Genomic DNA, 12,282 nt, shown 5'->3' on the forward strand with positions numbered 1-12,282 from the left:
GTAGAGCCACCTTTTGCTCCAATAACAGCTTTAAATCTTTTGGGTAGGTATGTACCAGTTTTGCACACAGTGTCAGGGGTTTTTTGGCCCATTCTTCTTCGCAGATTCACTGCAGGTCGTTCAGGTTGGTTGGATGTCACTTGTGGACTGCAATTTTCAAAGATTGCCACAGATTCTCAATGGAATTGAGATCAGGACTTTGATTGGGCCACTGTAGGACATTCACCTTTTTGTTCTTGAGCCACTCCAATGTGCTTGGGATCATTGTTCTGCTGAAAAGTGAATTTCCCCAAGCTTCAGTTTGTTAGTGGACTGAAGCAGGTTCATTTGCAGTATTTCCCTGTATTTTGCTCCATCCATTCTTCATTTGATTTTAACAAGATGCCCAGTCCCTGCTGATGAGAAGCATCCCCACAGCATGATGCTGCCACCACCATACTTTACTGTAGGGATGGTGTGTCTTGAGAAATGGGCAGTGTTAGGTTTGCGCCACACATAGCTCTTTGAGTTTTAGCCAAAAAGCTCTATCTTGGTCTCATCGGACCACAAAACCTTTTCCCACATCACAGCTGGGGCACTCTCATGCTTTCTGGCAAACTCCAGACGTGTTTTCAGATAGTACTTTTTGAGTAACGGCTTCTTTCTTGCCACCCTCCCATAGAGGCCAGTGTTATGCAGAGCTCTTGATATGGTTGACTGGTGCACCTACTCCACTCCCAGCCACTGAACTCTGCAGCTCCTTCAAAGTGATTGTTGGTCTCTCTGTGGCTTCTCTCACAAGTCCCCTTGTTTGAGCGCTGAGTTTTGAAGGATGGCCTTTTCTTGGCAGTGCCTGGGTGGTGTGATACAGCTTCCACTTCCTGATTATTGATCCACCTTTGATCACTGGGATATCCAAACACTTATATATTATGTTGTACCCTACGCATCTGTATGACTTTATCTCTCACTTCTATAGAATGGTCTTTGGTCTTCATTTTCCTTCAGATCCACAGCCTGACCAACGATCCTTCAACAGTGGGGTTTTTATCCTAACAATATGACAGCAACTTTAATGGTTCACAGGTGGAGGCCAGTGGTGAAGTCATTGTGTCCTCGATAGGACAATTTCTTTCATATGTGTAAACTGGGAGCTTCCACAGCATGGGTTGAATACTTATGCAAGCAACATGTTTCAGTTTTTTTATGTGTCTTACAAACAATTCCCAACATAAAACCAGTCACCTTACAATAATTGATTTTGAGTTTCAACATAAAGTATCATACAGAATGAAAGTACAATGTACCATTTGTAATTCAGTAATATGAGAGCATTGGTCAGGGGTCTGATTACCTTTGCAAGGCACTGTACATTTAGGATCCTAGCAAAAATCCAAAGCTTTGTGCAAGGTCCTAAATATTGGAAACAGACTGTCTTGCTTATTAGGATCAAGGAGGGCTTTGTTTTTGGTGGTCATTTGTGAAAACCCATCAAAAGGTTTAAATACTATTATTTATTCCGTTTATATACCATCCTTTCACTGAAGGAACCCAGGGTGGCAAACACATCAATAATACATTAAAAATGGCATTCTAAGAGCAGTTTAAATTTTTAAAAAACAATTAAAAACAAATAAATGAGTATTACAATTTCCTAAACAGGAAGGCAATTTGTTCTTATCACCTAATCCAACAAGATGCCCAACGTCTCCTGGATCATAGGAAGCTGCCTTGTACAGTTAAACCATTGGTCTGTCTAGCTCAGTATTGTCTATAGTAACTCTCCAGTTTCAGACAAGTGTCTTTCCCAGCCCTACCTGGAGATAACCTAGGACCTTTTGCATGCCAAGCATGAGCTCTACCACTGCAGCATAGCCTTTCCCCTCAATGATATTTTGGAGAAGGAGTGTGTTCAGTAAACTTAAAAGGAATTTGAACCACCATCACGCAATAGCCATTTCTGTCCTAGCTCAGCAATGAAGGATAAAAACCACACATCAGCTTAGTTAATCAATAGGCACCTCAGTCACAAATATTAAGACTATCTAATGTTTATTGTATCTGTATGCTTATTTTGTACGTCGCCCAGAGTGGCTGGATAGCCAGCCAGATAGGCGACTAAGAAATTCAACAAATAAATATCTAGTAAGATTGATCTTTCAAGCACTAATAGTGTTGGCAGCATATAAGCACTGCTTGCCACTGTATTTCTGCACTTTGAAGTACTGGCATGAACGCTTTCTCATTTTGCTTCACTCTGTATGTTGCAGTTGACCAGAGAGTTTTTTACAAAGGAGCTGAAGAAGCACTATCAGGGCAACAATGACTCTGATGTCTTCTCTTCCACCTGGAACTCAGTCATGATCACAGTGAGTAATAGCTGGCCTAGAGCATTGCTATGTGGCAGATTGTCATTGTGCCATAATGAATTATTACTAGTAACCTTTAGGGAGGAGTCATGCAAGAACCTAGACACAGATGCAATAAATAAATATGGGTACAATGACCAAGGGGTAAAGGCTCCCATCCGTTTGGTGGGGAACACAGAGGGCTGACAGAATCTCTCCCCCCCCCATTTCCTCACCAACAGTTCATCAGTATTTCTGGTTTCTTCTACGCATGTGCATCCTTCTCAGCTAGATGGACTGGGGAATCAAGCATGCAAAAGCCGTATGGATTCACAATTTCCCATTCAGCTAGGGCTACACAAACAAAAACCTGATCCCATGCTGTCTCAGGGGTGTGGCTCTCCAGGTGTTGTTGGGCTCCAACTCCCATTATCCCCAACCAGCATGGCTAATACGGATGAAGGGAGCTAGTCCAGCAATATCTAGCTGGCCACAGGTTACCCTCCCCTCCCCAACCTGGATCATGGTGAATATGTTTGTAGCTCCTGTATGTGAAATGCTTTTTCTAACAGTCCTCACTTCAACAATTGATGTGACAATTGCTTTCAGTGTCTTTCATTTTAGCATTTTATTATTGTTATAGGATTGTGGGAGTGGGTTTGGATGATATCCGTGAGACTCCTTCTAGCTTATGATTGTGTGCCTGTAAGAGATACATTCCGCAATGGAGAGACCTGCTAAACTGGGTAAACCAGTTTCCTTTGCATAAACTAATAGTTTAGCCAAGTCATCCTGTGAGGTAATGGTTTATTGAGTGGTCAGTCTGCATCTCCAAAGGGATGCGGCTAAGAGACATCCTCTTGGTATTGCAACTTTTCAGGGGAGAAGCCTTGCATCCCCCATCCTGGAGCCAAGGAGAGGCTTCTGTCTTTTAGTCTTCGGGGAACAAGATCTGTTGGACTGTTAATGCTGAGAGCCCCTCCATCTGAAGCTCAGATTGTGCATATGTGTAAATAAACCATCTCTCTTAAAGACACCAGTCTCCACTGACCTTCTTTCCAAAGAAACCAAACCCTGGGTCTTGCACCCCTCAGACATTATTAAGAAGACAGAAAGATTAGCCATAATGCTTATCCAGCAATACTGAAGGTAGTTTATTTTACAGTAATTAAATATTGTTGATCCCTGAATGATGGCAGGATGAGATTATTATATTACTATGTTGGGAGTTGTTCTGTACATTACAATTGGCCAGGTCAATGGAGCATCAGCTACAGGAAGAGCTGGACAGACAGGAGAGTATGTCTTATTCTGTGGGATATATCACATTAGACATTATCCATAAAACTAATAATGACAATGGGGAACCCTTTCATTATGTGTTAAAGCTGGCTTCTTAGTTTTTGTTTCTGTCTGTCTTATACTCCCTGGAAAATGTTTTATTGTATTAAAAGTCATATTGAAATTGGATTTGCAAAATAACTTCTATTCAGAGCTGTGTACACTCTGTGTCAAGGCAACACACATTCTGCACCAAGACAGGCTGAATTATGCAGTATAAATTATGCACATTTTACACATGCATACATTTGCTTATTTTGTATAATTACTTTGTATTTCCTTATTATGAGGGAGAGCAAGGAGATATTCAAGGCACTCAAGCCTGAGCACAGGAAACTGCTGAGCAATCTTTGAAGGTTTTACCATGTGTTACACCCACAGTTTCAAGCTTGCCCTCATAATCCTAAGGGCTAGATAAATGCTTAAAAAAAAAAAAAGCATTCAGATTTTTTGAGGAATCTGGAATTTTCGAGCTAGTTATGTGTCTGTATATCAGAATTATTTGTATGCCTTCAGAAGGCACACAGCCTACCATATTCAGTCCATTTGAATATGACTGAATCCTGTGGATCTTCTCTTGCTGAGATTCTGTGTTATTTTCAAGGGCTCTGTGATGCCTCCTATCCTGCAAAGAAACAGTATTAACCATTGGATCCTCTTTCATATCTTTTAGTTTGGCTGCTGTGGTGTCAATGGTCCAGAAGATTTTGAAACTGCCCCTCATTTTCCTCTTCTGTATTCACGCAATGCAATTCCTGAAGCATGTTGCCGACGAGAGCTGCAGTCTCGTCATGGAGCATTCATCAGCAAAGAAGATTGTCTCAAGGGTAATGATATGTACCAAAATCAGCAGGTAAGAGGAGCACGGAAATAGGACTTCATAAAGTACTTGAAAGGAGAAGGGTATGGTGTGTGCAAGCTCCTGTCTTAAGAGTGCCTTTTGAGGGGGAACAGGGGGACCTTCTTTGTGCCTAAAGTAATGTAGCATTTGTCCTTTTTTTATTAACACTGAGCAACTTTGTGGAACAAAAGCGCTCAACAATCTTATGCTTGCTGTAGTCCTTCAAGGTAATTCAGTTACACACCTTTTTCAGGTGAGGGATTGAGATTGAGAGATGGTAACTTTCCCAAGGCTACACAATATGTGTATAGAACAGGAGGGGAAAAAACCTCAGGATCTATAGCAGCTTTTACCATTGGAAACCATACAAAATGCAGAATTAAAATCTGTTTCATTTTTTCATAAGTGGCAAAAAGATGACTCAATGCAGGGCCAGTCTCACTGCTGGCTGTAGGCAGCTTTATTGAACAGCATTTTTTGTTCCAATAGTTGATAGGAATATTCCCCTCTTTCTAGTGCCATCTAGGCAAAATCTCTGCTGTTCAGGAACAGCAGGAGGAAAGGAAGGCTGAGTGATCCAGTTAACATACAAGAGGAAAGTGAATAGTCCTCTGGGCAGATGTGGGATGTGTGTGGGGTGAACAAAATACTCTTTTGCAGCCAAAACCTGTGGGGAGACAAGGGCATACCCTGAACATAGACGCTGGTTGATACAGTTTGGCAACCCACAGGACTAAAAGCAATTCCATTGGCTTGAGGATTTGGTATTATCTGAGGGTCATTTTGATACTATACAGTCCCTGAATTGATACTAAATACTAGATCCAATGCAAGTAGATGTGGACGGAGCAATCTGACCCCTCCCTTATGTCATGCAGCATGGGGGTGGGTGGACTGAGCAGAGTCGTCACTTTGCTCAGCTTAGTGGCTGAGCTGGCCTGCTGCCGAATGTGCAAATGGGTAGGAAGCCCCCAGGCAGTTTCCCCACCAGTAAGGGCCAATGGAAAGTCCTAAAATGGGGTGTTACAGAGGCAGGAAAGGTGTGGGACTGAGCTGGACCATGATCCTCTGGATCCAAATCCAGTCTCACAGCCACTGTGCAACAGCATGATGCCTGATCTGGACCCAATAGCCCAAGCCCAATCATCTGGCCTATGTTCCACTGTTGCGGCTGAGATGGTAGGGCTGTGGATAGTGATGGTCTGCCCCTCCGCAGAGCCCCGGTGATGGTGGCATGAAGTGTAGTTGTGGTCTTAAAGGTATAGATTTTGAAAAATATTTGAAAACTTGAGATTTTGCCAAGCCAGAGAGAGAACTTGAAAACTTGACTTCTTAAAATGTGGCATGTTTCATGATTTTCAGTGTCATAAAAATGTGAAACTGTTGCAATCCCACTTAAGGACTGTACCACCTCAGAAAACATGTACTAGTTGGCCTGTATTTATTCAAGAGTTTATTTATTCTAGAATTCAAGAACTTGCATCTCCTGATATGGGTTGAAAAAGAAAATTTAAATCAACTTCTGAACTCTTTTCCTTTTCAGTGCAGTGTGTTTACCTATCTGTCTACATATCTATCCATCCTGTAGGACAAAGAGATCTCTAGTATTATTTCTGTCACTGCTTAGCTGTTCAACTTTGGCCACATTCACCCCATACATTTATTCCGCTATTATTCCATTTTAAACAGTCATGGCTTCCCCCAAAGAATCCTGGGAAGTTTAATTTGTGAAGGATGCTGAGAGTTGTTAGGAGACCCCTAATCCTCTCACAGAGGTACAATTCCCAGAGTCCTGGGAATTGCAGCTCTGTGAGAATAGAAGTAACAACTCTCAGCACCCTTCACAAACTACCCTTCCCACGATTCTTTGGGGGAAGACATGACTGGTTAAAATGGAGTAATAGTGGAATAAATGTATGGTGTGAATGTTGTCTTTGCGTCCCTAAGGACTATGCTGTCAGACTGAACATTTTAATGAACTCTCCTTCCTAAAGATGTGGCTGAATACAGATTTGTCGCTTCCTGTGTACTCCATCATCAGAAAGATCCCTGAAACACTCTTGGGTTTGAATGGAAGTTTGGTTCATGTCAGTTTCTTTCTTCCTAGGGCTGCTACACTGTGATACTTAACTCCTTTGAGACATACGTGTACCTTGCAGGAGCTCTTGCCATTGGTGTGTTAGCCATTGAGGTATAGTCAAGAGTTTTTTAGAATTTGCATAGCTTTTAATTGTAAATAAAACCCCTAAACAGTTTGGTATGCTGATCACCATAAAGCATTACAGATTGCCTTTGTGTAGGTTTCCACCATATCTTCCTGTCTGATATAATCCATAGAAGTTACAAAGTGGAAAAATTTATTTGAGGGTGGAAAACACAATCCTGCACTGCCCTCTGCTGTTGGGCATAAGCAATAGATGTCTCAGACATGAAGCACTCGTGTTCTGAATACGCACCTAAATGAATTCAGTGAGTTTTATTAATTTGAAACTGTAAAATCAAAAGATATATTCAATTAAGTATTAAGATATGTTCAATAATTTGTCAGCTCAATAGGTTTTAAAGGCTTTTTATAAGCCTGCAGTATTGACCAATGCTGTATTGTTCAACAGAAGAATAAAGAGATATTGGCTGTGTTTGCATGTAATGCTAAACCAAGCTCTGTGGTTTGCTTTAACTTTCATATGCATGAACTACTTGCTGGTGCGCACAGTTTAGCAATCCCATTCCATTAGTGGATGGGGGAAACAGAGTGAGTAGTTTAGCATTACAAGCAAATCAGTGCTCCATTTCCCAAACAAATCATGATTGGGAAGTCAAGAACAAATTTGGTTTGTTTGGAAGGAGAAAGACCACGAGCACCAATTTGGATACAAACGAAGCAAACTCTTCCATGGTTTCTTTCCCTGCTTGACTAAGGAGCAAAGCAGCAGCACTCCAGCTGTAAGTGCAAACCATGCAGTTTAGCTTCATGTGTTACACACTTACGTTTTGCTACATAAAAAATTCTCCTGGTGAGGGGCTCTTTTTGCACCCAAAAGCACCTTTGATTTTGTGCCCTTTGGTGCGGTGCGGTGCTTGCTTGCTTTGGGAGCTAGACCATAGCTAAGACTGCCCAAGTCTTTCTGTTGTAACAGTGGCTGATTGTTTTGTCTTATTTCTAACTTCTTTACAGCTGTTTGCTATGATCTTTGCCATGTGCCTCTTTCGGGGGATCCAGTAGAAAGCTCTATCCATGAGCAGCTGAGTGTATTCTGACTACATGCTTGGAAGAAAGGAAAGGAAGATAAACTTTTATTTTTTGGTTAACAAAGTGGGGGGAAAGGACTGTAATATATGAATGACCAAAAGGACTGTACTTCAGGGGCTGGAACTTTGAGGTGCTGTGCACTACATTGCCATCTCCTAGGGAAGTCATTCATCAGAAGCCACACACAATAGGTTGCACTAGGGGCCTAGGGAAGAAGTGAGTTCTGATGGTCTCCGTGAAGCAGGATGTTGTGCAGGATCCACATCTTTTGACTACGAAACATCAGTTGGTGAGGAAGTTAAAGATCCCCTAATTATAAATAAGATCTGGATGCAGCATCCCAAGGGAACTGCTCAGCCAAAGCATTGTGACATATACAGGTCAGGTCAGTTTTAAGCAACTAAAGAAATGTTGTTTTGACAGTGACAGAGGTCCTTGGTCAAGATGGGCAGAAAACTATTACTTGAAATATGAAGAAGATGCAAACGTTCCTTAAATCGCTAGTAATGGATAAATTGCTTCACCTGAAATCCTATAGAAGGGGCTGAGCCTGCTGTGTTGAACACTTGGGGAAGAGGCATCCTTTTTGAGTCCATCCAGAAGAGTGAGGTGAAATCAGAAGTTTAGTGCATACCTTTCTTTGTCACAATGGATTTTCTCTTCAGTATTCTGCAAGAAGGGAAGAGGAAGAAGGCAGTTCTGCTGCAGACCCGCTCACCTTAAAAAATAAATGAACGGTCCTCATTTATAATTGTTGGTGCTGTCTCCCTTGAGAAATATTTTGGTTTGTTTTTGAGCTTTGAATGTTTTGTCACCATGTTACGCGCAAAATATGTTGGCTAGTTTGGCCTTTTGTAGCAATTGATTAGATTGTTGTCTTCATGTCTCAGTGTGCCTTTCGGCTATGTGGAAAAATCTCCCAAATGGTAATGAAAACAATGAGAAACTTTTGCAGTTGTCCTTTGCGCAGTTTCATTTGTAAATCTTGTGGCATTGCTTTTGTTCTGAGCACTTCTTACTCAGCACTTCCCACAATTCAAGATAAACCGAAGTGGAGTGGAATAAAATAATACCTTCTGACCAGAATCTCTTACCCACCTTTTTTAAAACGGATGCCAAGCTATGGTTCAGTATGTGTTATCTATTCAGCTGCTCAAAGCCAACTGAAGAAAACGGACACATAAGCCAGGATGAGGGGTAGAATTGAGGAAGGTTCCACTGTGTGCAGGGTATCCCAGGGTATCTTTCTTGCCAGAGCTCCTGATGGGTTTTTGAAACATAATGAAAGGAATATGCTGAACAAGTGGTGTATAGAGACATATACTGGCAGAGGAATGTAACATGCTGCACCAAGAAGCAGCAGTAGGCAGCTGCCAAAAACCAAGATTAGTATATGGGGATATCACATGGCAGGAGAGTTTGAGAAAACCAACTAGTTATATGTCAGAAACAACACAGTAGGGAAAGCGTTGGTGCCCACTTCACATGAAGCATGCAAAAAACCCCATAATGAATCTGACTAATGAATGATTTCAAATGTTGACCTAATTTTTAATGTGATCCTTGACAATCTCTTCTATAAAAGGTATGGTTTTCATTTGCATTTAGTTAATTTCTGCAAGTTGTAGAAGATGGACAAAGTGTAACACCACTGAAACCCCCCAACACATATTACATATGTGCAATGATAATGCATGTAGTTCTAAAACTATTCTGGCCAGGGAATTCTTTCCACATTACATAAAAATTTACCTGTGACATATGAGTGTGTGAAAGTAAGGTACATGCATCAGGGAGTTGGGATTTAGTATATCTCTCGAGTATGGCAAACAAAGATTTGCTGATGTTTAATGTGTGAACCAAGCCTAATAGGTGAATGTGGCTTACAGGGATTTTTTTTTCTAAAAGAGCCCACCATAGCATTTTGTGGAAGGAACCAGTTCAGAGGCTTATGTGAGCAAATCCTTATAAGCTGCCATGTCCTGATTCACACTATTGATCTATCCAGTATTGTCTGCTCCAACTGGCAGCAGCTACCCAAATATCCTTTAAGGCTTTGTCTCCTCTGAAAATTAAAGTGGGGACAAAGCGCAAACTATATTATATAGCCTTCCTCAAGTATCCAGCTTAGGGAAAGAGTATGGTACCATGTGGGCTGGCCCCATGCCTGAACTGCTTACTCAGGTCTAAAGGAGAGATTGTAAGCATGTTTGGGTAATTACACTTGCAGTCCTCCCTGCCATCTAAACCTGGATGTAGTCAGGGATCCCAGTCACAGGGAGGGCTGGAAGCGTGATCAGCTGAGCATGCTTAGTCGCCTCCAGGCTTTCCTGTTCAACAAGGAAAGAAGGTTGGGATGGAGGGGGCAGCATGAGCAGCACCACATCCTAGCTGCAGAATGAGCTTAAGACCACCTGCAGAGGGCTTACAACTAGTTTAAGTTCCTCGCATCATCTTGCTGTTTCAAAATCTCAGTTCCGATGGCCTCTGTACTCCCTTGCATAGCAGACATTTTCTCTCTCTTTCCTATTTGGTTTCTCATATCTGTTTTATCCAGTTTCTACTGTCTTGTTGCACCCATCCGTCTGTCTTGTCTGCCTTGCTTCTTTTGAAAAAGACATGAATCATTTCACAGAATTCTGGCTGAAACTGCCTGCAACTAAGTAATCTAGTGCTTCAGCAGGCCCTGTCAAAAGTGAAAGTAAAAATGTTGGCATTTGTGGACAACTGCAAAGCCCCACTAACATTGAGAAAGAACCGTTTGAGGGGAGAGGCAAGGGATGCGTTGCTTAACATTTTCTTAGCCATTAGACTTCAAACAAAAATACTCCATTTGCACTTTCATGGTGTAAGAAGATCAATTCTTTATCTGGTTTATTTTAACACTCCAATGCCTCTTGCTGGTTTACTTGCTACTTGGGCTGCACTGTGCAAATGAGCTCTCATACCCTAATCCCAAACAGGAAGCACCTTAACGCCACTACAACTTCCTGAGTTTAAGATTGGGGTATCGGGCTGCAATCCTGAATATGTAGAAGTTAAAGCATGGAAGCAATTTATGTTCCTATTTAAACCTTCCAAGAAACAGAAAGATTAGCTCTGGGTTGTTTTCTAGTACAGTAGGGCCCCACTTTGTGGCACTCCGCTTTACAGAGTTCCACCGATACAGTGGTTGTCAATTGCAGAAAGGCCCCGCTCCTACAGCGCTTGTTCCAGTTTTACGGCATTTTTCGGGCGCCGGGCACCATTTTTGTCAATGTTAATCAATGCGTTCCGCTTTACAGCAGATTTGGCTTTACAGCAGTGGTCCGGAACGGAACCCGCCGTATGAGCGGGGCCCTACTGTATTGTAGAAACAGAGACCAGCACTGACCGGATCCATCCAGGCATTTTAGAGGGAAGGGATACACGCCAGCATAAAGCTCTTGAGCAGAAATACCACTGAAATAAATGTGAGCTGCTGAGGTCTTGCACAGCTGCCATGCTTTTAAATGAAACTTTGGGGGGGGGAAGCATCACTCTGACTTCGTGTCTATATTCTGTTTTTGTGAACCCAGATCCACCCAGTCTCCTGCCACTGTCTGTTGTCACTGTTGCAAGGGCCTGAAAAATATGGCACTTGAAGTAAATGTTGAAATCTATTTTAAATGTTCCTTTTATTAGAAAATTAGAGCTAATTTAACTTGTATTCCCTATTGTAATGCTTTTTATATTGAAAGGGTTTTTGTAACATAAAACAGAACACTATGCTGACGCATTCTGCACAGTTTCTATGTGCATTTCTTAAAAAAAAATAAAGACAAAAATAAAAACACTATGATACTGAAATGGCTCTACTTTTTGTAGTTCATGTGTTGTTTTTTAAAAACCTGAAGTACCGTTTTCATAGTAGTAAGGGAACATAAATGACTTTTCTCAAAGCCAAAACATAGAAAACAAGTTCTACCTAGAATCTTCTTTGGATTGATAAACTTAATCATGAAAAATACAAACATTTTCCCAAACCCTTGTTGACTTTTGGAAAACCTTGTTCATTTTAAGAGTGGCTCTAGACTGTCAGTATGGCTGGTATAGCACAGTGGGAAGGAGTATTTTGCAAGAGGGATTCAAGCACATACTCAACTTTAATCCACTTTAATTGTGCAAGCCTAAGCACTCTGTCACCCTAGTGCAACAAATCCACTTTTAAAAAATTGACTTCTTGCAGTATGAAAAGTGACAGGGAAATGCCTGCAAAAGTCTAGGATGAATTAATGACTAACGGGAAGATATGTGAACATCCCATAAGCTCTATAAGCCTGAAAAAGTAAAATATTGTGGGTTTATAAGCAGGCAATTGCATCTATGCTCTCATATATGCTTTAAGTTGGATTCCTATAGGCCCCTTCTATGATTCTATATATATCAGAGTAAGGCTGAATATAAACTCTTGGCTATATCATGTGGCTCTAGCCCAAATGATAACAGTATACATAGAAGCTACACCAGTTACTAAACTTCTTTGGAGGCCTGTTTAAAGCTAG

The 12,282-nt window shown here is 41.4% G+C and overlaps 1 protein-coding gene across 8 annotated transcripts in view; it reads left to right on the forward strand.

Annotated features, from left to right (window-relative positions):
* TSPAN18 (tetraspanin 18) overlaps positions 1-11,579 on the forward strand; it is a 302,190-nt gene extending 290,611 nt beyond the window's left edge. For all 8 annotated transcript variants that reach the window (XM_061610833.1, XM_061610831.1, XM_061610835.1 and 5 more), the window contains 4 exons: positions 2,250-2,348; positions 4,342-4,521; positions 6,617-6,700; positions 7,685-11,579. In XM_061610833.1, coding sequence (XP_061466817.1) covers positions 2,250-2,348; positions 4,342-4,521; positions 6,617-6,700; positions 7,685-7,732 — 411 coding nt within the window. In that variant the 3' untranslated portion in view covers positions 7,733-11,579. The remainder of the gene's footprint in view (positions 1-2,249; positions 2,349-4,341; positions 4,522-6,616; positions 6,701-7,684) is intronic.
* The last annotated feature ends 703 nt before the right edge of the window (positions 11,580-12,282 follow it).

The sequence above is a fragment of the Rhineura floridana genome, chromosome 2 (assembly GCF_030035675.1).
Source record: "Rhineura floridana isolate rRhiFlo1 chromosome 2, rRhiFlo1.hap2, whole genome shotgun sequence".
Taxonomy (NCBI): domain Eukaryota; kingdom Metazoa; phylum Chordata; class Lepidosauria; order Squamata; family Rhineuridae; genus Rhineura; species Rhineura floridana.